The sequence below is a fragment of the Aythya marila genome (genome assembly GCF_965140915.1).
Source record: "Aythya marila genome assembly, chromosome: 24".
Taxonomy (NCBI): domain Eukaryota; kingdom Metazoa; phylum Chordata; class Aves; order Anseriformes; family Anatidae; genus Aythya; species Aythya marila.
Genome location: NC_139065.1, coordinates 2,681,311 through 2,706,448, shown reverse-complemented (window position 1 = coordinate 2,706,448; position 25,138 = coordinate 2,681,311). Strand labels below are relative to the sequence as shown.

Below are 25,138 nucleotides of genomic sequence, written 5' to 3'. Positions count from 1 at the left end.
ACTCCTCATCCAAAACCTTAGTTAAAATCTTTCAGTTATCCAGCCTTATATCCGTTTAACGTGAGTCATGTTAACACTGCATTGTTCTAGCTTCTTCCTGGTAAGTGAGCTACAGAAATACATGCCTTCTGCCTATCATCCACATGAGCCTGAATTTTTCTTTCTCTGGGATCATGGTGTAAGAGCACATCATAAACATCACTCAGAAAGGATATGAACGTAGACTTGACAAAAATAAATCAAGGTGTGTAACTGTCTTAACCATAGTCTAATAACCATTTTTTAAAAATAAATCATATATTTTTCTAGATGTCTCTCTAGTTTACTGAGCACAAACTTGAAAAGGTCACTGGTATGACAATTTTGATTAAAAAAAAATATTTTCTAAAAAGGATGCAGCACCAAACACTACATTTTATTTACAATCATACGAAGTATCAGTCTTCTCTCGAGACTGTGAAATGCCAAATTTTATCTCTAATAGCAGAATACGATACCCTGGCAACTACGCTCACCACATCTGAAAGCAATGAGATCTTGTCAGGGGCCTCATTGCAGGAATTCAGAGTTTTGTTCACATAATAATATTTCTTTTGCCTGAAGATACCTCAGCGGGTGTAACTGATCTCTGCACAGGGAGACTGTGGCAGACTCATCCATGGCAGGATGAGTAAGTACTTTTAATCCTTCTTAGCTGCCCACAAACCATATCACAGTAATCCATCTGAAGAACTCCAGAACTGTGCCTTAAAGTAAGGCAGAGAAGGTTACCAACACATTAACCTCCTTTTTTCTTTATTAAAAAAAAAAAAAAAAAAGTAAATCAAATAATAGAGCTTTGAAAGTCAGAACTGTATGTTGCTCTTGGCTTTGAAAGGCCTAATTGTGAAACTAAAATGTTCCACAAGCCAAGCATTAAGAAATTTCTCTTTTAACTTCAGGAAAGGCAGGCTGCTCGCTAGTACCTGCAGTCGCTGGGGAGTCGATGGCAATTAGCCTGGTAAGAGGGGAGCAACCCATACACATTTTAATCTCACCTTCCTAACGCTTTGTGAGGAAGCAGAATTTTCTTCCTGTTCCTACAACAGGACCTTGTCCTCTACAATGCAGGTGGCTGCTTCCAAACACCATTTTTGATTCTGTGTGGCTGCACACACAAAGGGTGTCAGTGCTGATGTGCTTCCCTGCCAGACCTCAAGCTCCCTGCCGTTGCCTGCAGCGTGCTCCTCTGCTCTAGTACAAACCACGGCTGCTGTGTGCGTGCGTGTACATCTGTCTGCTGGGAGGCCACTGTGATAGATGGGGCATCTTCCCTCCTGCTGCCTGCCGATTTTTTGTGCTCTTCCAAGCTTCGCTACAAAGGGAAGGATATTTTGAGTTCGGTAGAAAAAAATCAAGCGCAACAAAGAAATAGGAAAATCTATTTAAATTAGTTTTAAGTTCTCTGATTGTCCTATTTAAAGGAAATCGAGCACCTCAAGAAGCTTGAGCAGTGTTATACAGACAAGCAAGGACACGGACCTGATATTCCTCCAGCTGCCTTAGAAAAGAAGAACCACCAACTGTGAAAATCATCTAACAGAGAAAAGATGGAGAATAGCCCCGCATGCTCTGTAAAATACATATGTACATATATTACAGTACCAAGAAAAGGCCGGAGGAAATATGGATTGCAACTGTGCAGCTCAGAAAGCATGGCTTGCCACTCACTATGATTTCCTAACAGCATAACAGAGGAGTTCCTGGTTAATTTTTGAACTGCTGATCTCTTTTCAATTCAGGACCCTCTCTTCTGTTTTTTTTCAAGTCATTTTCCAATCCTCCATGCCACAGCAAAGCACTATCAACAATTCTGAGAGACCTGAGCAGTGAACTAAAACTGGTCCACAGCCAGACTCATTTCCAGTCTGTCTCTACCCGTTTAGCGAAAATGCAGAAAATGCAAGACTGTCTCAGTGCACCTACAGCACCTGATACATGATAGCTGCCTGTCCTCAAAAACTGCTTCAATGTCCTTCATGGAACTAGCCCTGTTAACAGCAAAATTGTGCTGTTTTCGCAAGGGCAAAAGCCTCGAGATTCCTGTCTTATTTTACATGCCACCTTCCACGTTGCCCTTAACAGGGTAGCAGGGACAAATGCCATTTCCACCTGCCAGCCAACAGTTCATTTCTATGACGGGCTTATGTCTGAAAAGTCCAGATCACTCCCAGGATCAGTCTGAAAAGCTTCTCCGGGCTGCCTCTGCATCTTAGTTCAGGAACAAAGAAGACAGAAAGGCAGCAGTGTCTGATATTCATGATGAACAAGAGTAAGATCTTTTGCAAAGCACTTTAAAAATCACTCCTGAATTAAGAGATAAATCAATGCTGTTCCCTCTCATTTTGAACTCTGGAGACTTTACCCACTCAGTGCTAAAAGTCCAAAAGAAGAAAGAATAATGGAAATGCATCACATCAATCTACAGAAGAGGTGAAATCCAATTTTTCATATGAAAGTTAGCCTGCTCACGTACTTGCTCTAACTGTGGCACTATTAAGCAAAGTTGGTCGTTGATGGTCTCTTCTCTCTTTCCAAACAACCCGAAACATTACAGAATGGGATCTACCTTCCCAAAGATAGTCACATCTTTAAAAAACGGGCATGCCTTTTTATTGATTTCACATTAAAATAAATCAGCTTCATAAAGCATAAAATAGGCTACCTTGAAATACTTTAGTCAAATAATTTTTCAAAATCAGGCCCACATCCATTGTTAATTTACAAGAGGTGTGTAAATGGGATTTTCCTATTCATGAAATGCTGAATTATGTATCTGTGTAAACAACTAAAATACAGCGCAGCAGTCAAAGATGTAAGCACCTCTGTCATACCAATTCTGGCAAAATTAGTAAATCTGCATTTGATCCTAACCCATGTAATATTCATCCCTTTACAGTATAACCTTAATCTCCACAGTTCTCTAGAGAGCACACAAGCATCTAGGCATTTCTTCACCACCCATCAGCTAATACAAATACTCTAAACCTACTGCTAAACCAGCTGAAATATTTTAAATTGGCTTAAAACCAATTGGCTTAAAGCAAATTCTATTAAAATGACCAAATACAGTCAACATAGCCATTCCAAATCCAGGAAGTACGTATAGTAGTAGAGGCTTCAAAAAAACTATTTTTCTTTTGCATGCTGGGAAAGAGATGATTAGAGGCCACCCCATTTGCTAATATCATGCACTCAGCACTTCAGTTCTGCAATGCCAGGTTATCTCAGAGACGAGTCTTTATCGGTGTGCTATGAAAAGAGATCAACATTTTATCGCATGATCACTACCAGTCCACAGGGTGAGATTATTCTTAATCTTGTCGGGCTGACTCACAACTTGAATTACAAGTCTTTTACAGTATTTCTTTAAACAGCACTAAGCAAAGTTTTAAACATTACTGCGGACTAATAGTAAAGCTGACTAAACATTCACAGGCTGCTATCCATAATCCTTCAGCTGCTTAACCATTAGTGGGAAGGAGCTATTATTATTTAACTAAAAGCCTCTGTCCTTGTCAAAAACATGTCCATAACCTGTCAGCAAAACCAAAAAGCGAATGTTTTACCTCACTGTCCGGGCTGGGTTGGATAACCTCCCAGGTCTGAGAGTCCACATCATAGCAGTGAAGTTCGTTGGGCAGCGTGTTGTCTGCAGCACCACCAAACACGTAGAGATGCCGGTCAAATGCCACCATGGTGTGGCCGTACCGTCGCTGTGGAGGAGGAGGGGAGCCCCGCAGCAAGTGCTCAGTAGGAATTCGTGTCCAGCTGAAACACCAAACATGAAACAGATTGCATCTTTCACATTTATCTTGAAAGTAAGCTTCTCGCTCTCACTCAGATTATACAAATTAACAAGAGAAGCCCATTAGAGTTGATACTGAAGCCACACAACCACAGGCAACTGCAAACCCCTTAAACTTCTCAGAGACCTACATCAGCTCCATGTTGCTAAACAGCTGAGAATGTCATAAAGGCAATGCATCTCCTTAACCTAGACATGTTTATGTAAACCCCAGCAGCTCAAAGGCCACAACTTGGGAAGGAATTAGTGATCTACTGTCACACATTTTAACAGCTAACCCTTTAAACAGCAGCATTCTGATTACGTAGCACATTTCAGCAAGGCATTGCTTATTCACGATGATATCACTATTTCAGCCAAGGATTTGAGGCAGTTGGCTGTTTCACTTGTGGTTCCACATCAGCCAGTTCCACTGGTAACCAGACAGACCAGGTTTCCAGAACAGACCATAAGATCTGCATGCCCACCTTATGGCATTTTTCTCTCACCAGAGGGGTCACATTCTCAGAGCAACAGTCAGCACTCCAGGCAAGTCACACTAAATGTCTGGAACTGAATACTCAAGATGTCAAAAAATACTGTGCTTTCACATTTCCTAATGATTCTAGTGCGAACTGGTATTTTACAGGACCTCTGTCTGGTTTTAATCAAGTATTCATATAACAAATTTTAGGAAGAAAATACTTGGCATTTGATTCAGAATAAACTGAGATACATGCTTCTTTCTTAAAGCGTATCTACCAAACTTTCTGTTCACTTGCTGAAAAAGCCCTAGCAAAGCACATGGCAAAATACAAAGTCTCATTAAAACAGTCCATATTTTATTTAATCTATCCTTGCTAGTCATAAGATGTAGTATTCTTCCTCAACAGCTTCAAGTACATGCATTCCTCAACTTAAGTAGTCAAGGATTATGTGGATTTTGTGCAGCTTAACTGTAAAAAAACTTACATTTTTTCCTTGAATTCAAACTGAAAGAGATTATTGGTAATCTTTGCTCCACTCTGGCCAGAGAAAACAAACATCTTGTCTTTGCAAACAGCCACAGGAAAATTACAGCATGAAGGAGGGATCTCACCGCTTTGTTCGATCTGAAAGATAATGAAGTACAAAATAAACAAACAAAGCATTTTGTAGAGCAAAGCTACACATGTGGAGTATGCTTGTGGGAACACGCAGTGCATCCGCACATAGAGTACATGGTAGCAACATCTGCAGACAATCAAGTCCCCTTTGGCAATAGGTAATCAATTAATGCTGTGTTTAAAGATCTGCACAGACTAATTTTACCATGGATAAAAAAAGATGGAAGGCCGTATTTCTAAAGCCTCTGTCACTGTGAGGATGGGGATTCTCTCTGATCTTGACAGGCACTCAGCAAAGATTCCTGTTGATGGCAGTGGTTAAAGTGGAAACCCAGTCCTTTTTTTACAGGGGACGTAGCAAAGCCACTCCAGGCAGTCAAGGTCCAGCTCACAGATTCACAAGCAGAAACCGTACACTCATACATTGTTGGTTTTCCAAATACACAAACAAAATCAAACGTGAACTGCTTTTAATCCGTGTCACAAATACATTCTGAAGAGAGACCAATGCAATCTGGTATAGGAAATTTAAAGTAATTGTGTGTGAAAACCAAAAGAAGAAAAGTTATTTGCGTTACTTCAAATTAAAGCTTCTTACCTCTTCCCAACATGTTAGCTCTCTGTCCTGTAGGCCAATTGTCCACATATCATTTAACCTGTGTTATAACACAAAAAAAGTCTGACTGAAAACACTTAATGTTTTGTTATTTTTAGCTCATAGAGTTGAAAAGACAAAGATTATGTTTTATCAGCATTCCTTCTCCTGAACAGGAAGAATCTCCTGCTAGCAGAAAAAAAATAATACAAACCTAAATTTCTAAATCTGTATTTTATACCACCACCAGAGCCTGCTTTAGCATCTTTCTGGTTACTTATACAGAACAGTTAACACAGCAACTCTGCTTGGAGCTTAAGGATTAGAATTTAATCTTTGGGATTTTTACAGAAATACCCCTTATTATCGTGCTTTCTTTCACCCATTCCTGCTAGCTCCTGATACTGACCACAGTTATTATTTATATGGCTGAATCCTACTCCAAACACATAAAAGAGGATGAAGTGAGTAACATGACACATCAGAGGCTACTACACATCTGACTATGCTTTTCCCAGTACAAGTAATTTGCAGACAACTACAGATGCTTCTTTTGTTCAGAGTTGCCAGAGGCTCACGTTCCACAAAAAGACATTTTTAGCACCATCTTGGTAAATTAGATAGCTCCTCTCACCCAATCTCTCCTTCCACCTATCCAGGGCCCATAGGGAACTTCCTAAATTGGAACAGAACAATTCCACAGCCATGCATCTTTCTCCAATTCTTCCTCCAGAAACAAAGGAAAGATCCCAGCTGCTGCTTCACATTAATGTCAGTTCTGGGGGAGACAGAGCAGCTTTTTTACAGATTCTCCTCAGAAGAGGCAGCCAGCAACTTGAAGCATCTCCTAGTGTGTGCCAATCTACGTGTGTTCTCATGATGCAAATATCGTGCATCAACATAAAAAAACTTCCCATTTTCACCAAGACAAAAAACAAAGAATCACGTGTTCAGAATTGATTCTTCCCTAATGGACTGACAGCACATCTGAAGAGCTGGAATATGGAACAAAGTACCAGGCTCTCCCTAACTTCTCAGTACCACTCCTTTTCAGTCATTTCTCATCTAACATCTCATCTGCCTTCAATCTAAATAATCTTGATGTTTCAGTGCAATATCCCACCAAGAGTATCATGTATTTTCAAAGAAAAAGCTCACATAGTTTTCTCAGTTGTGTTCTATGACTTCATAGAAACCCCAGGCTTTGTTCTGTCAGTCTTCAGCAACATCAGAAGGCCTGTAACGGGTATCTTCTAAGAAATGCTCATTTGCCAAATTTCAAAGACCTTTTAGCATCTTTGCAACCAAGCAAGCTGTCAAACTGTACATCCACAGCCATTCTGAGTCACCAGCTTTTTAGCTTTTAAACACATACTTATTTGAACACGTACTGGTGAACTGCAAAAATCTAATGCTCAACAGCAGTGAGGTTTAGCAAAACTCCCATTATTGTTAAAAGCACTCGGTATATGAAAATGTCTCTACAGATATGAAAAGTCAGTGACTGGGATTTTACACAAGCGACCAAGGAGAGAGCAATCCCTCCACATACCGTGCGTTGCCATCGTATCCCGCAAAGATCCACAGCTTATCGCTGTACACTGTTGCACCGTGAGCTGATCTCGCAACCGGTAACCTACAGTCGAGAAAAAACGAAATCTTAATTACCTACAGGAGTGCTATAGGAAGGATCTGCATGACAGGCAAAATGCAGTTAATAATAAAGCCCCCTACACAAACTGCCTCAGCCAGGAAATTGCTTCCATCATACATCCTCAAAACACAAAGCAAGCTTCTGATGGGTACATTTTAGAACATTATTCTCTCCTTCCATCACTAAACTATCTGAACACATACAGGGGGAAAAAATAAACCAACAAATTGCTTGTTATGCTCCAAATACTCTGAAGTATTTTATCTAAGGTAGCAAGGCAGTGGGACAATTAATAGCACTATCATTATAGCAAAGTGGAAAACTACAAATGTTATAAAAACCCCATGCAGGCTTTCATGCACTAAGAGGATGGAACACATAAGTGAAATCATGGACAGGGTTCAAAAGACTACTGGGGAAAGCACAGCACGGGCATTCCTGAAATACAGAGGCCATGATAAAAGATCAGTCATATGATTTCTCCTTCCTAATTTGAATTGCTTTTACTAAACCTGCCAACTTCAGCTGTGGGGAAAGAGAAGGACATTTGAGTTCATAAAATATAAATGAGAATTACTCTCTGAAATGTCCGAAGTTGCTAGAAGAACCAGAAAGAGAAGTTACTAATGTAGTCTACCTTCTAAAATGTAACATACACTCATAAGCAGTGAGCAACAGTAACTCAAGAACAGACTGCCTGTTCTTCATCCATTTCTGTAGTTACACTAGAGCCACGAAACAACCTGAAATGTGCATAGCCAACTTGAAGAAATAACAAGTTACTGTATTTAATTTTCCCTTGGAAAATTGTATCTTGGGAACCTCCATCCAACAGATGCAAACACGTATCAATTCATTCATCTGCTTCTGAATTTGTGTGAACATGCATCACCCTAATGCACTTCAAGTAAGTATGCTCCAGGAAAGTCAAATTTTAATAAGAAAGGAATGTGTACATTTAACTACAAATAAGCTTCGACTTGTTTTATAACTAAAACAAATTGAAACCATATGGAATCAACAAATATCATGCTATCCATGAAAAAGAGAATTTGAAGGAAATCATTTCCTTTGCTCCCATCCCTTCTGACCCAGAAATGAAACGTGAAGAACGGTTTTGTCAAATTTCCAATCTTGTACACTCTGGAACGTAGGCCTTCAGGACAAAAGATGAAGTCTTCAAGAAACTTTAATTAAGAAAGCATATCAGAAACAGTCTTATAGCCTTAATAGTAACATTGTAACTAATTCTGTGTGCCATTTAAATGGTTGCTGAGTGATGCTCAGAATCGTGAAAGGTGAGACAATAACGTCACTTCCTTACCTTCCTTCAGTCTTCCACTCTGTCCATTGTCCAGTTGCAAACTTATATTCGAAGAGATCATTTTTATTCTTCAAATTGGAATTGGAATAAATATCTCCAGTATAGCCACCTGAGCAACAACAATTCCATTAGACTCAAACCCAATACAGCACATATGCTTAGAGTCAGTATATAAGAAGAAAATTTAAGTTTAGACAACACAGAGAGAAACTATTTAATTACTGGACTACTATAGATGGGAGACTTCTCCTTCACTCTTAGCCCTACAGAAACACCATGGCAATGAGCTTAAAGTTTTCATTGCTTTAGACAAAGAAGCAGAAGTATTTCAAAGCTAAAGTTGAAATCACAGCCAGCCATGGAAAAATTCTAGGTTTTCTACTGAATAACATCCTTTGAGGCTTCCTAAAAATATCTTTTTTTTTAAATACCAACATATTTATCATTCCATACACGCATAACTGTAATCTGCCACTGTCTTACCAAACACAAACATGCTGCTCCCATAGACCACAGCTGAGTGGTGATACCGTGGTGCTGGCGGGGTCCCCGTGGTAAAAGCCCTGCACAACATTTAGAACAGCAGCAATCAAACACCCTTGTCATGCTTGAAGCACTCAAAGTTATTATGCAGACTCAACAGTCTTACACCCAGACCAGGGGTGCAGAGAAAGGAAGACATCTCCGCCTCCCCTGCGGGCAGCTGTGCGGGGCGACCCACCTGCACCACGAGCAGTCCTTCACGTCGAAGCGCAGCAGGTCGTTCAGCATCGTCTTCCTGGGGGAAGGAAGGAACTCAGCAGGCTACAGCTCTGCTTGGGGCAGGACCCGGACCCCCAAACCCTTTCCCCTCAGGCCAGGACCCCTCAAACCTTTTCCCCTCAGACCCAAGTCCTCCAAACCCCTTCCCCTCAGGCCAGGACCCCCCCCAGGCCCCTTCTCCTCAGCCCAGGACCCCCCCAAGCCCCTTCCCCTCTGGTCAAACCCCACTCCCAAGCCCCTTCCCCTCAGACACAGGCCCCCTCCCCTCGCCCCCCCCCTCTCTCACCCGTTATCCCCTCCGAAGACGTAGATGGCGTCCCGGTAGGCCACCACGGTGTGCTTGCTGCGCCTGCGGGCAGCGGGGAGCAGCGGTCAGGGACAGGGACAGGGACAGGGACAGGGACCCCGACCCCCTCCCCCCCGCCCGCCGCCCCCCGCCGCTCACCGGGCCCCCACGAACTCGTCGCAGGGCGGGAGGCGGCGCCAGCGGTGCACGGTCTCGAAGGGCCCGAAGTTGAGGGTGAGGTACTCCACGCTGTCCGAGCAGCTGTGGTCGAAGTCCACGCTCGGAGCCACCTTCGAGCGCCCCGCGACACCCGCCGGGGCCCCCGCCGCCGCCATGGCCCGTAGCAACCGGCGGGGCCTCCCTGCCGGACTACAACTCCCGGCGTGCCCCGCGGTTCCCACTCACGGCTCGGCAGCGGGGCCACCGCGGGACTACAGCCCCCAGCATGCCCCGCTCCACGAGGGGGGGGGCGGCTCGGAGGCAGCTTGCGGCGCTGCAGCACCGAAGGTCGCGGGTTCGAGTCCCGGGCCCGGCGGCAGCGCAGGGGGCGGGCAGAGGCCCCGCGACCCCGGGCGGTGGCCACAAGATGGGGCCGTGCCCCAGGGGCGTCAGGGTCGGGGTCGGGATCGGGATCGGGGTCGGGGCCGAGCCCAGCCGCCCCCAGCAGCAGCCCCAGGCCCCAGCTGCCCCCTGGTGGAGGGGCCCCGCTCCCTGTACAAGCAGAAGCGAGGCACGGTTATACAGGAAAAGCTTTTATTCGTTGATACAAAAAAAAAAAAAAATACCAAGAACAATACTCATCAGTACACATAAAGCTTCTTTCCAGAGTCACACCTGATCTATTTACTATTTAAATTATTTTCTGCGGCTCCTGGAGCTGCGTTACTTTAGTTAAATAAAAGCCAGCGTGCAAAGCCCAGGCAGAGGCTGGCGGCCGTGCTGGGGCAGCCGCGGCCCCGTCCTTCATTTTACCCCACACAGCTCCTAGCACAGCCTCCCTAACCTTTGGTGCCGATGGGTTTAGCTCCTTCCCAAGAACACACAACGGATCCGATGGGTGTTGCACACCTCCACACCAGGCCTTAGAAGCATTTCCACAGCAGCCGGCATCGTTCGGCCTGAGCAGCTTCCTCGAGGCACACAAGCCCAGGCTTCAAAGCCCACAGCCTCCAGCAAGCACTTTGTGGGTGAAGATACACCATGGAGTTTTGTTAGGAGAAAAGAGAACATGGGGAAAGCAGGATGAAGGTGTATGGGACCACAGAGGGTTCCTTCAAACCCTCTGCCGAGCACTGTGTACTCGCACACCCCATTTGGCCTCTCTGTGAAAAGCTCAAGGCAGTACTTCTTGCCAAAAAAAGCATCCTGCACACCACAGTATGCTGTGGAGCTATGCCATCCCTGTGCCCACCATGCACAGATGGGCACGAGACCACCTCCAAGCTTAGTCTCCAGCCCCAGAGCTTATCAGAGCTGTACGGTGGCACCGTGCCTGCTCAAGCTGCGGGAAGGGTGCGTGCACGTGAGCCAATGCTCCAGGCAGATCAACATCTGCAAATCAAAGAGCAGCATTGAACCAACACTCAGGAGCAGGACCTGTACAAGACACTTCTCATTGTTTAACTCCTGGGACCTTGCAATCACCACGAAATCCTTCGATTCCTCAGTTCAAGGTTGAGGGATGGTATCAGTTACACAAGGCTGCTCCCATTTTTCAGAGCCTTGCTTAAACCTGCCACCCAACATAACGTGCCTGATGACTGTAGCCAGCACCACCAATGCACACACCCAGCAACATCACCTGAAAGCACACGAACCCCACCAGCACCTCTCCCCAAGCCTGACCAGACCTGAACAAGACCCATTTACCACCGACATCCTAAGACACACCCCAATGCTTTCAAACATTTGGCATTCACTTACCTCAAAGGATGGATAGATGACTGTTAGGAGCCCTGCTGTCAATGTATGGGCCAAACTGTAGCTTTTTCGTTCTATAACTTGGAGTTTACATTTTGTCTTCACCTCTGTGATGCTGACCAGTTTTGATGCAGCATCGGCTCATTCTGGTGTGCAGGGGGGAATGTCAACTACTAGATGGTCCTACCTGTTCCCAGGGCTGGGACCAGTCACTCTGAGGACGCTTGATCCTTCCCAACAGCTATCAGGATATATCAATGCAGCCATCTACGTCCAGAGACTGTTTAAATTAATGTGTTGGCCCCTTTCAGTGAAAGCTATGAGACACACAAACGTCTCAAACGAAGTTCCTGATTGACTTGAAAAATATATTTAAGTAGAAGACAGAGCCACAACATTCCCAGCAAAGGGAAGGCCATAGCACAAAGTTTAATTGTATATCCTTATACACCAGAGAATCCACAGGGAAGAAAGATACTGTAACACAACTGCTTGGAAATTTTTGATCAGAGCTTACACCTTATTAGACACAGGCTAAAGAGGACAAAGCCACACACGCACACAAAAATTAGCCTCAGGATCTCCTTCTCATAGAGGTATTCATACAAAAAAATATTGAGGACTCAAGCTTGAGCCAGACCTGCAGGTCTGCAGCAAACTGTGGCAATTCCCTCTATTTCTGCCTATTCTCAGGCACAACAAGAGGAAGCTGAGTGGGAGAAGGGAGCAATGTCCACTTTACAATTTGGGGTTATTTTGCCACAGATGCTAAACAGGTTGTGCCATCTTTGTCTGTTAAGAAGTTAATTTATTATCCCCTCCTGGTAAAAAATGCGAAAAGCTATATTCTAAACTAGACCGGTAAGATACATAATTACTCCATCTCTTTGGAGGTTTTCAGATACAACTTCAAAGCATATTATTCCACAAAGGAACAGCAAGTACCTTTCTTAAGAAAGGAAACTCTATAATGGGTCAGCCTTTTTCTTTAAAGCAGAAGAAGATGTATCCATTACAGGACTCCCTTTCTGTTTTAGATTACTCCTGTGAAATACCCTAACATCCTCCAGGCGGCACATACAGAAAGTTTTCTAAGGAGAAATATGTCTTTAAAAAGTGACTTCAGGAAACATGTGCAATTTCCTTTTAAATCTGTTTTATAAGAAGGATACCAATGTACATTTTAATAGTTTTATTTTCATTTTCCCCAAGAGGGAACCAAAGGCAGAGAGGTGTTGTGAGATACATCACGCTGTTCTTATGGGTAAATCAATTTGCAAATGTTATTTTACCACTCTATAAAAATACACACAGGAGTGTGAAGGAAGCAAAGTAGTTCAGAGTGGCTGTCATGGAGCAAATATCTTAAATACAATCAGTTTTCTTGCCCTAAAAATCGTGGCTCCTTGTGTTCCATAAAACCAAAGTCTTTAGTAGCCACATGCCACAGGAACAGAGATTTAAGTGGTAGCTTCCTTTGAGCATGTGCACACAAAAGCATTAGTAAAGAACTGCTCCCATGGGACTAGACAGTAGATGTGAGCAACAAAGCCCCATCCACAGCAGGAAAGAAGATATGCATCTACTTTTATTGTCTCAGCTTCCCATCCAAACTCCTGTAAACTGGTTCCATACCATTCAGGCATCTCTGATAAGAGTCTATAGTTCTATAAAAAGAAGTCACACTAAGATCGAGATATTTACCCTGTATGTGTTATGCGAGTGCGAAGAGGAACAACCTTCCAATTTCTCAAGATACATCCAAGCAATCTGTAAGTGACCCAATTCCTTTCTCTGTCCAGCTGTGCTGTGTGAAACTCAGTTAAGTGCCTCTTCACAGGTTGAGACAGTTTGCTTTTAAAAATATTAAGGACACATTTTTAACTTTTTTTTTTTTTTTTAAAGAACTTCCTGGAAAGTTATTGTGGAAAATGAAAGTGCTCCCATGGTGAGACCAACGTGCAAAGCTCTATAGACTTCCGTCTTTGCTGCTTTCTTAGTATTCCTTCCCTTAGCAGATTCGTTAAGATGAGGCTCAACACGTCGCAATGAGGCCCATCATCCACCTGTAACAAGCAGGTAGACACTGGAAAATGTTTTATGTTTAATCATAAAACGTGGAATAAGCCAAAAAGTATGGTTCAGATATGATCGGTATGGTCTCTTGAGTGGGGTTATATACCAATGGCCTGTAACACTCGCTTTTCGTTCTCATTGAGATGGTCTGAAAACATTGCATAGCAGGGCTGCTGTGCAAACTGACACAGGAAGTCAGTGAGATAGGCCTGAAAGGGAGACAGAAAGATCCAGTTAGCATCACTTCACTTCGCAAATTCTGCTTCTTTCAAGCACCCAAAGGTAAATGCGAACCCGCACCCAACACAAGGGGACTGCAGGGAACAGAGAAGCAATGCAGAAGGGAGCGAGGTGGCAGAGGGGAAAGGCCGACAAACAGCTTCCAGGTGGTGCTAAAAGCAGGAGCAACGTATGGCACAGGGCCTGTGACTGGATGGGAGCATCTCCAAGGGGAATATGACTGTAACATCCAATCTACTTTTCAGGAAATAGCTGTGAAGCTCATGGGTAGAAAAGTCTCATCTCCCTCTATTAAAGAAGTTTTGCTCACTTCCTTTTCCAAGTTATAGATACGATATGAAAAAATAGCTCCAGGCATTCTTTGGATACTCGGCACTTTCCAAAGCGATCTCACAGAACTGAGTACATTTGGGACAACCATCATTAATTGGTGTTTCCGGTGGTGTCTTGCAGTTTTGTTAGAGTACAACATAAAAATAAATAAATTCACAAGGAATGACAGGAATCTGATTTAAAAATAATAATAATTCTAGAGCATCACCTGGAGATCTATTTGGTAAAGAGGGTCCTTTAATGCATCTGGATCATCCTCTTCATCATCTTCATAGTAATCCTCATCTGTCAGAGGCAAATCAGCAGGTTTTAGCAACAATCAGAGCAAAGTACCTCAGGATGTTCTATTGGACTACCGTTGAAATCCAAAGATCCACAAAGAAATAGCTTCGGCACTGCTCCATCAACAATTTTGTATCCAGAATATTTGCTTCTTAAGTTCACGTGGTTAGGAAAAAAAAATACATCCCAGAACAAGAAGGGTCGCAGCGGGATTCTCAGGGAATACAGAGGTGAGATGAGCATACACAAGATACCAGACAAGCAAGTTTGTTAGTTACGTGCACTATTAATCTTAAGCCTTGATCTTATGCCAGGGTGACACATTTCCAGTTCTGTGCTAATGTAAGAAGTCTCCCTTACTGTATCAGCCTGTAAGGTTCTCCCCTAAGACTATATGCAAACTGGGGAGGAGAGGAAAGGAGATACTATACACGCTCTGTCTGCTTTATGCAGCAATTATTTCTCAAGATCACTCCACAGGCAAGTTCACCCACTGCTATGACACTGCCATTCCATCTCCATCACCAATCTACTTCTCCATCTTTGAGCACCAATACTCTCTTCTGAAAGAAATACCTGCACGAACCTCACAGCAATGCAAAGCCTACACAGCATCCAAACTCTCATGTGAAAAATAGTCATTTAATCAGTGTGTTGTTCAAAGACATGTCCCTCTCACACAGGAAAAAAAAATCCACCTTATTCAAAGTCCCAGTGTATCTCCTTCCCCTTGCCTGCTATCAAGGAAAGAAAACTAACTAGAACATCAGCAACTCTATTTTAATCTGGAAGTAATGACCTTGAAGTTGTTACTTACCATACTTGTTTGTGGACAGAATATCTGATAAGAACTGTCCTGCTAAGCCTTCATCTTCATCCTCATCTTCTTCCTGATCCTCCCACATATCATTTGAATCATCTGTTTAAAAAAATAAATAAACCTAGAAATAAACAAAATACAAGGCGCCCGGTCTATCAGTCATTATACAGGGACTGTATAGGTTTTAGGCAAACATCCCTGCTTTAATAGATGGGCAAAGGGAAAAAGCTGCAACCACTGTCATCTCCTTGGAATGACTGACTCAAGAATTGGAGCTAAGCAAAAAGCAGAAGCAAGAATGTATCCCCAAACAGGGAGGAAGAAAAGAAAACTGGATATATCAAGCTAGGATAATTTTAGTGGGATATGATCAGATCCCATCTTCCAGATAAAGTGACCCAAGATAATTTCCAGGTATAAGAATACACAATAGTGACTGATCTTATCTTTTGGATTACTATTTAAACCTTTGTAATTACAGGTATAATATTTACTATTGTCAGCTTCTTATTACTGCAAATACTTCTGAAGAGATTAAAAAGCAGATTTAAGCCATGCAAAGAGGAAAACCATGTTTTACCTTGACTCCAATCTGCAGTTGTCTGTCGTGATGCATTTGCTTCCATTGCGTTAGAAAGTTCATTTATTATTAATTTTAAGATTTTTACTAACAAAGGAATGTTTGTCCAGCGTTCAGGATCTATAAGAGAAGAAAAATACACATTCTCACTGCTTTTCATAAAAGTTGTTTAAAAAAAAAAAAAAGCCTTTTTTGTTGATGTTGTGTTGCTTTTTGTTGTTTTTAATTTTACCGAATGTTTAAAATGCTCACAGACAAATAAAACTTCCAGTTTATTTTGTTTTTCCTTTTTTGTTTGTTTTTTTTGAGGAAAACAAACAGACAAAAGAAACAAAACCCAAACATTCCTTCCCATTCCTTTTGTATACCTTCACAAGCTTCCAGAAGTCTCAACTGCAATATGAAATCCTGCATATTTTGAACGAAGAGAACGCATGGTTAAAATCTTCACAGTTGAATGAGTCTGTGAGTATACTCAATGAAATCACAGTTACAGATGACTTCATTAAGCATTCTTCTCTGAAGTTATTGTTGTGGGGCTAGGAGTGCTTTCAAGTAAACGAGCTGTGCTGCACTCCCACGCCTGGCTCTCCTGCTTACCTTTTCTGTGAAGCTGCAGGCTCCCACCTTTTCTCACCAGGGTTTCTGCTGGGTTTAATTATGACATAGTATTTTTGTCCTTAATTGCAAAAGTAAAGACCCTATCAAATAAATGAACTGGGAGCACTAATTTTAAACTTTGTTCTCAAACGCTAGCAATTACCATTTTATCTGATCTGACAATATTTGAGTTTGCTGTTTTGTTGTTGTTTTTTTTTCAAGCAAAGAGTAATAAAACAGCAGATGTTTTGTAACTGCTGCTTACTTCCGAAATGCCTAGTGCTTTCCCTATTCATTTCCCTGGTTGTCAGCTTAGTTATTTTTGAAGCATAACCACATCACCACCTTTGTCCTGAGCGTACAGCAACTGAAGGCTCAAAGAGCACTGACTGCGAGATGGGCTGCCAGTAACGTGTGCGAGCATCACACAGCAAGCTGCAGAACCCAGCTCTCCCTCCCCAGAGGGAACTGCCCAGCGCTCTTTCTGATTTAACGTCTGCATCTTTCTCTAAACAGTAACCTCTGATCAAAGATCTTGGGCAAAACCAATTCAGTAAGACAAGTCCTTATGCAGGACACTGGTCAAGATGTCCTGAAAAGTGATCTCTAACTTGTTGACATCACTGCAAATATTTGTTAGTTTGTCTCATGAAAAAATATCACTTTTTTGTTTGTTTGTTTAATCTTTATGTTTACTAAACAAGTTTTCCTCTGAGAGAAGCTACTAAGCATCAGGATATTATCAGTTTATCTCATTAGATGGAACAGGATGATGGAGAACAGCAGCGAATAACTCTCCATCCCATAATCACCTCAGCCCCCTAGATAAAGTCAGAAACAGCAGGAGTCTTCCAGATCAGTCTCTCAAGGACTAGGTACATTAAGCACCTGATATATGGATTAGTTCTAAAAACAAATCTCCCACAGCTCTACGTGACCTCGAAGATCCATTTTAAGGCCATTCGTAGCCTCTACTAACATTAAAAAAAAACAGCTGTTAAGAACAGCAGAGTAATTACTTACTTTTGGCTGATTTTGATCGTGTCCGTATTCCCTCATCCATATTAAATATTTCTTCTCCCTTTACCCTAATGTCCTGAAGTCGCTTGTCATCTGTGTTGATGCCATACTGAAGGAGTTTACACAGTGCTACAGAGCTAGGGAGTAGGGAATAAGAAAATTACCGACCAGAATTTCTCAGAACTACCTGGTTTATACAGTGAACCGTCGATAGGAAACAAATCTCCAGAGCAGGCATTCAGCTGCCCCTTTTTCCACATTTTCACCAAGAACAAGCATTACAGAATTTTCCTATTTGTCCTGCTTTTTGTCAGTATCCAAAACTGGACTCACCACTACTGGACTCACCACTACTGGACTCACCACTACTCGGATGATACAGAGACAGCATTGTACAACAGAGTTTAACCTCGTTCTCCCTGTCAGCTTCACCTTTGGCTTTTCCCCACGGCCAAAAGCAGCTCCAGAGAACCCTGCCAACAGCCCAGCCCTGCTCTCCCTCGGAGTGGGGATAAACCACAGCTCTTAGGGACAAAACAGACTACACGTGATTGAAAACAGCAAGAACACTTATATTTTAAAGATGCTTTTTCTTATTGCTTATGCCACAGTCTATTGGGCTGCCTTGTAACAATGACATTCCAGCACATAGCAAGATGTGAGTTGGCAGCTGGCGTGACCCCCTAACAGTGTTCTGTTGGGCTTCTCACTTCCAGAAAGTCAAAGGCATCAGCTGTGGCAAAATTTAAATACCAAGCATTTTGTGCTTTGGAATATTGTACTCGGCCTCCACTGGAACACAAGTGTGCTCCTGCAGGGAAAGGGAGAGAAAACTGTGTTGCAGTTTCTTTATTGACTTTTTAAGAGCTCATTAAATCACCAGATTATTTTAGGAAACCCTCTACAATACCCTGAGCCTCTACCATGGTCTACAAAGGGGATTTCATGGCCTGAAACTATTCTCATCCCATTCACACGAGTTCAACATTAAAAGCAGTCCTGTGCTTGCAACAGCCACCCCCTTCCCGTTGGGATCACGCTGTTCCTGTACAGAAACACGAGGCAGCGAGAGAAGCACTCAGAGGAAGAGCAGGGATTGCTCCAGTTACCACAGCTCTCCTGAGCCAAACTGACAGGGCACAGAAAAATTTCCTCCTGTCCTATGCCTGCACATGAATCCGAGCCTGCAGCAGCTCCCCTTTCCCTCACCCCCAGAGCATTAACTGCAGTGGGATGATCACTAAGCTAATGTCAGTGCATGGATCCTTACAAAACGCCCTACCTGACTTTGCCTTCGTACTGCCCGTAGAACAAGTGCTGCCGGCTCATCCACTCGGCCATCACAAACTCCAGGGCAGGCTTGCCAGTCGGTCCGGGGAGACTGCACAGGAACTCCAGGAGCGGTTCCAGTTGGGAGTGAACCAAGTGAGCAAACACCATAATTAAGGACTGCAAGGGAAAAGGGGAAACATTAGCTGTACATAATTTAACAGCTGAAAATGGTTTTATCAAATATTCAAGTCACTGAGTGCCCTGCAGGAATGGAGACCGTGCTTACCAGCCCCGAGAGGTAAAGGAAGTACAACCAGCTGCGAGGAACGCAGATGTGCAACCAGCTGCGAGGAACGCAAAGCAGGCAAGAATGCTATTACCAGCAGCAGTGATATTTAACTCCACAAAACACACGACAGGAATGAATTTACTCGTGCCCATGCCCTCAACCAGCAACCCTTCCTAAAGCAAGGATTAACAGCTTAAAAAATAAAAATAAAAAATCGGAGGTGGCAGGCTTCTGACTAGCAAAATATCACAAGCCAACACGCAGATACTGCAGGTGCCCTGGTCTGCTCACTGGACCACATGCTGCACACGTGGTCCTGTACACACAGAGCTCAAAATCTATGCATGTGTAACACATATTTCCCAACATCAAGCTAAGATCCACAGCCAGAACCCACAGGCTCTTCCCTTTTCACCCATGGTACCCCATCCTCACAGACCACCTTTCTCTCACATCATCGCATCAGAATGCAGAAGCGCTTCTATTTTGAATGCACTTCGAACACAAGTTTTTGGAATAGAACTGCAAGGTTTAGAAAGGTATTTACAAGACATAGTTTTACAGTCCATCTCCTAAAGGCCAGGAATAGAATTCACATGCTGCCTGTATCTAAATATCAGTCTCGAGGTCTGACATCACCTCTACAGGCTTCCTCAGGGAAAAGCTGTCCCATTCCAAAGACCCATCTCAAGACAGGGGAGAGATTTAGCATCACGAGAGGCTTGTTTCTCTTCCCCAGGTACAGGGGCTTCATGTAACTAGTTCAGATTTAAGCTTCTGGATCTTTTAAATCCCCAAATGGACAAAGTGAGAGCCCTTCTGAACAGTTATGAACAAACAATGTTTCCCAGGGGGGAAAAAAAAAAATCAAGGCTTTAAGATAAAAATCTGTGCTGACATCTGAATGACCTTCCTGCTTTGCCATGTGCTGGCTTGAAAAATGCACATATAAAAATCAGAAATGCGCCCAAGATGAAAGGGTTAGAGCAGATGAGCCTCAGCCAAGTGCTTCACTGAGGGCAAAGGTGGGATCTTGCCAAACAACGGGACCTTGCAACAGGGCCAGCAAATTGCCTTCCCACAGCTGCGGCTTGGAAATCAGGGCAGGCATCACTTGCTGTTCCACATTAAGGGCACAGACAAGAAAGACAGGATGAAGAATAAAGACTACTGGCATAAAAATGTTCTATAAAACCATGTGACTAAAAGTAAATCAAGCCTAGAAGTGATTGTGAGGCTCTTGTCTCGCCTGATGCAGGCCAACTACACCTCCTGTCACCAAAAGTTCACCTTGTCTCAACTCCAAGGTATTCAGTCATCCTTGGAAAAAAGCACAGAAACACATGAAAACATGCCTTTGCCACAATATCTCTACTTCAAGTTCTAAAGGTTTCTTCTAAAGGTTCGCTGCTTGCAAGCACAAGGTCATGAGAGACTATTTAAGGTGCATTAAAGCTTACCCAACAAGAACCCAACTTACCGAGTAATCTGGACAACTCTGTATGAATAAAGGCAGGCATTTCCCTGACTGCTTCAGGGGACGTGCAGAACCTCCAATTGCACTACCATAAATAATCAGATACACAACTAAAGAAAAAATCTGATATTTTTTTCCTCCAACACTTCTAATTATTTTCCTGTGTGCCTGGCCTGCTCACCTGCATTACACTGAGCGTCTCCGCTTGTTGCATTTTGCTCAGGATAGCTCTCAGGATCTGGTCCAGGTTCTCTCCCAGCTCACTTCCTGCTTTGGAAATTAAAGTGGAGACCAGCCTGCCCACAAAGGCAGCAGTGAATTCTGATGTCCTTGGATCTAGAAGCTGGCTCACCACCTGCATCACATACCACAACCCGTTGTGGCCTTGCTCATCATGCCACTGCGCAATTTGCTCCAGCGCCACTGAGACGTAGGCACGCAGACACTCGCCGCCGTTCTAAACAAGAAAGTGATCGTGTTAGGATTTGCCTTCCTAGCTGTGTGGAAGAGCAACATGGGAAGACATCTCCTTTAACCACTCCCCAAAACCCCTTAGCCAAGATGACAACAATGGGCAAACTGGTGGCACTGTGAAAGATTCAAAGTCTCGTGTATACAATAAAATGGCTGCCTGGATTTCAAAATTATTAAAAAAATATTTCAAAATATTTCCGTTCATTATGAAGACAGTCACTCTTCACCTACCCAAACATCATGAGGATCACCTAGCAAACATAAAGTCAACCTGAAATAGTTATGTTTGTGTTGGTTTTGTTACTCAGAGAAATTCCAAGAGGTTCTAACAAGTGAGAGATGAAGACAGCAAAGTATAGCATGAACAAAACAAACCAGCAGCCAAGCTGCAATTTTAAAAAAATCTTCTCAAAATGAAGATCCAGCACAGCAACCAGTACACTGGTCTCCACCTTCTTCTTGTTGGTCTCTAATCTATTCTTGCTGGTATGTTATTTATGGAAAGCCATTTCAATGGTCCATGTTCACATGACAAAGGGGATCTTGCACTAAAAAATCCCTGTGTAAGGAAACGAAATTATCTTTGTTATTTAGAAGCCAGCTAGTAGACAGAACGAGAAGGCACTCTGCACTTTTAGCTTCAGAAGTTGTTTTTTTCCTGCTTGCTTAAATACCCTAAAGCCACCACCACGTAACAGCAGAGGTAACAAAGTGGCACTACCACTGTGAGATGAAGCTTTGCTATCTCTCCATTCAATAAGTGGCTCAACCAAGAATAAGTTTGCCCTCTCCTTCCCATCTTTTTCCAACTACATGAGTACAGGAGAAAACTGCTAGAAGCAGGGTGTAGAAGAAGGTCTTTTGCTTCCCCATGCCTGAGAGTGTTCCTGCAGACTGCCTCTGCCATTCCTAGCTGTCATGAATGTTATTACGAAGGAATGTAAAAAGCAGTAAGTTTTCTAAGTTTTAGGGCTCCTCCAGAGCCCTGAAATAGGAAAAAAAAAAAAAAAAAAAAAAAAAAAACAAGGCTGCTGCTCTACTCACTCTGATCTTCCAAATTAAGGAATGATTGGTAAAAGTCATTGCAAGTACCCAAACAGCAATGCTTTAATGACGAACTGCAGGTGGGGGCCTACAGATAAATTGTAGGCAGCTCCTGAGGAGCTGCCAAAATAGCCATGGGCAAGCAAAGCCTGGGCTCCCTTGAAGGTTTTGCCAACTGTCTCATTTGGTCACCTCTCTTGAACTCGCCTAGCCCTGCTGTTCTTACCACTCCCTGCAGTGTTACCTGCATGGTAGCATTGTCATCTGTGTTCAGGCTGCACTGAGCCACTGCAGGGAATGCTTGGCAGATCAGGAGCTGGGACAGAGGAGGTTTTGTGTTCCTCACAACTGTGGTCAATATATCAATAGAAGTCTGAAAGGAAAACACAAACAAAAGCACTGTTACAACAGAAGCCACAGTATGTGGAGTCAGCATCGGTCAGCACTGCAAGCACCAAAGTCATAAACAGGAGAGATGTGACCCAGTACTACCATCGCATCCTGACTTGAAAAACTAGTTATTTATTTTAAAATCAGAGGATCTTGGAGTCATGCACCCACAGTCCCAGTATCTGACACAGACACATGACACTATGCACTGTAGAAGTTCTTAAGGCAGTTCAAACATTAAAAAGCAGTTTAAAACAACTTAATATGGGAAACAGTTCCACAGGGATGTACAGTATCCTGATATACAGTGATCAGTACAGCCAGAGAACTGTTCAAGCTAACTTGATCAATTTTGCTTATATTGATTTAATTACCTACTAGTGATTGTTACAGTAATACCACTCAATAGGCAGATAATAAACATATGATAAAGGTATTTACGGGCTTACTTCCATACAAATATTCTATACCGTCAGTGCTTAACCTTTTGTAAGTGGACTTTTTACAGGAGTGACAAACCTGTATAATTTATCTCCAGCAATTTATACAAGTCATGTATAAATCAGAAAAGGTCTCAGAAAAAAAAAAGGTAGGGAATTGTTACACATCCTGCTGGAGAACATTCCACCAAAAAGGAAAGACTGTCACTGGTGAAACAAGGCTATGGCAAAGCAAAACAACTCAGGATATGCTGCAGAGATTGGAATAAGTCCATAGCAACAGTTTACTTTTGGAAACATCTCCCCCCACCTGCAGTTTGCCTTCTCTCCACAAAGAAACCTCTACCAAGCACTGAAGTCATTGTTCGAAAGCACTTTAAAAGCAGCCTTCCTGCTCTGCAGACCAACCATCCTGTATGTTAAAGAACAGGGAATCATCTCCAGCTAAGACCAGGTACCACTATAGCACTTACTGCACAAAGCCCTGCTGGGATCTTGTCAGCAGGGGCCTGCATGATGCTGACAAGAGTTGGTATTAGCCTCATCTGCATTGGACCCTGGCAGGCTTCTATCTGAGCTAGCTCCTTAAAGATATCTTGGGCAAGAGAAGCAACAACTGGATCTGGAGAGAGAAAGCACCATTTACTAAAACATGCTAACAAAGACATCTCATTTTTTGCTACTGCTATTTCAAATCTGCATAGCAGAAAGTTTCTCTTCTAGCTTTACAATATAAATTATAATGGAACGAACATTGATTCGTTATGTTTTCAGCACAGTGATAATCCTGGCCAGGATCCATTAGCAAAAACAACCGTACTTTGAAAATGTCATTTAAATGCATACCGTTGCTGTACTTCAAAAAGATTGCAATTGTGAAGGGGCAGATTTTGTTCTCCACGCTTGCTGTAAATGCTGGGTCTACCGTACAGACAATGCACAGCGTCTCCATCACAAGGTTGAGGACCTCTGAACTGAACTGAGTTGCCAAGTGGATCAGTCCGTCGAGAATGCTAGGAAGGAAAGGCTGCAACACGTGGGTGCTCTCAGAGATCTTCAGCTGGTCACAGTAGCTAGGCAAGATACATAAAAATGTGCAGAACATATTTGAAGTGATTTATACATTTAACACTGGGTTATATATATATATGAATGGATATTTCACCCCACCCATCCTTTTTCCTTAAAATCACAGGATCGTACAAGTTGGCAAAGCCCTCCAAGATCATCTGGTCCAACCACGCTACAAGAGTGTCACTGCTTACGCAGTGTTTAATTACTATGTTCTACAAGTGAGCTAGAAAAGATGAAACAATTTCAGCAATAACAAAATACCCGTGTCATTTCAACACAAATAAAGGCGAGTTGGTTGGGGGTAAGGCTGTGTGTTTACATGTGTGTGTGGTTTTAAAAAGTAATTTTCAATTTTTGCTTTAGAACCAGTAGAGCAGGAGGTTTTATAACTTCTTTACAAAAACAGGATGGAAAAAAGCAAACATTCCTTATTGCCCTGATTTGCGCCACAAGGACAAATTATGTTATTCAGCCATCTTTGTGCCTGCATAGTACTAACCTGGATATCATTTATACGGCTGTTATCACTCCCTAGTTCTGCTTCAATTTGGGACTGTATCCATTGTAACATTTTACTGTAGCTAACTTTGAATCTCAACTTCTTATTCCTCATCAGAATTAGTCTACTTTGAACCTGCTCATTTCCACTTTTAATCTCATATTCATTCCATGTCATATTTTTTTAAATGTTGTATTTTAAAGTACCACATTTAGAAGTGCAATTTATACCACCTGGGGCTTTGGAGTTTCTTCGCATTTGCTTACCCCCAGATGGCTCTGACTGCAGAGATTCGGACAGAAGGCGGCTGGGTTTCGTGCAGACCGCTGACAGTCGCTTGCAGGAACTGCTGGATTAATTCTGGAGACATCGCCACTGTGAAACGGCTGGCAGCCCAAAGAGCACGGCCCAAGAGAAAAGGAGACACTAAAAGAAAACCAAACAAACAAATACTGCTGGTGTCTTTCCCAGAAGCTGATAAAAGACAACAGAACAGATATTTTCCATAATTGCCCTTCCATCTCCAAGCCAGACAGGTTCAAGGATCCAGATAACTGTTTGAACTGAAGGCACAGTGGTTCACATTTAAATGACTTGCATTAGATTTTGTAGCATGTGTGCATCCAGAAGACAAAATGTTGGCCTTTTCAACACGTACAATGTGCCCAACTGCACTCACACCACCACATGCACACAGCAATCTAATTCATCCGATGCTTCCATTTTTAAGAGATTTCCAAGGCACTTAGCAGTTA

General features: G+C 42.8%; 2 protein-coding genes across 2 annotated transcripts in view; both read right to left on the bottom strand.

The window, feature by feature from the left end:
• LZTR1 (leucine zipper like post translational regulator 1) overlaps positions 1-9,919 on the bottom strand; it is a 34,810-nt gene extending 24,891 nt beyond the window's left edge. The window contains exons 1-9 of the mRNA XM_082778299.1: positions 9,713-9,919; positions 9,554-9,616; positions 9,227-9,283; positions 8,989-9,068; positions 8,506-8,614; positions 7,080-7,163; positions 5,531-5,588; positions 4,799-4,938; positions 3,609-3,810 (exon numbers count right to left, since the gene is read on the bottom strand). Of these exons, the coding sequence (XP_082634425.1) occupies positions 3,609-3,810; positions 4,799-4,938; positions 5,531-5,588; positions 7,080-7,163; positions 8,506-8,614; positions 8,989-9,068; positions 9,227-9,283; positions 9,554-9,616; positions 9,713-9,888 (969 nt within the window). The 5' untranslated portion in view covers positions 9,889-9,919. The remainder of the gene's footprint in view (positions 1-3,608; positions 3,811-4,798; positions 4,939-5,530; positions 5,589-7,079; positions 7,164-8,505; positions 8,615-8,988; positions 9,069-9,226; positions 9,284-9,553; positions 9,617-9,712) is intronic.
• Positions 9,920-10,476: 557 nt separating this feature from the next.
• IPO9 (importin 9) overlaps positions 10,477-25,138 on the bottom strand; it is a gene marked incomplete at its 5' end in the record, with an annotated part of 32,195 nt that continues 17,533 nt past the window's right edge. The window contains 11 exons of the mRNA XM_082778453.1: positions 10,477-13,758; positions 14,331-14,407; positions 15,222-15,323; positions 15,805-15,924; positions 17,428-17,561; positions 18,707-18,873; positions 20,644-20,919; positions 22,225-22,353; positions 23,284-23,432; positions 23,657-23,883; positions 24,650-24,809. Coding sequence (XP_082634579.1) covers positions 13,648-13,758; positions 14,331-14,407; positions 15,222-15,323; positions 15,805-15,924; positions 17,428-17,561; positions 18,707-18,873; positions 20,644-20,919; positions 22,225-22,353; positions 23,284-23,432; positions 23,657-23,883; positions 24,650-24,809 — 1,652 coding nt within the window. The 3' untranslated portion in view covers positions 10,477-13,647. The remainder of the gene's footprint in view (positions 13,759-14,330; positions 14,408-15,221; positions 15,324-15,804; positions 15,925-17,427; positions 17,562-18,706; positions 18,874-20,643; positions 20,920-22,224; positions 22,354-23,283; positions 23,433-23,656; positions 23,884-24,649; positions 24,810-25,138) is intronic.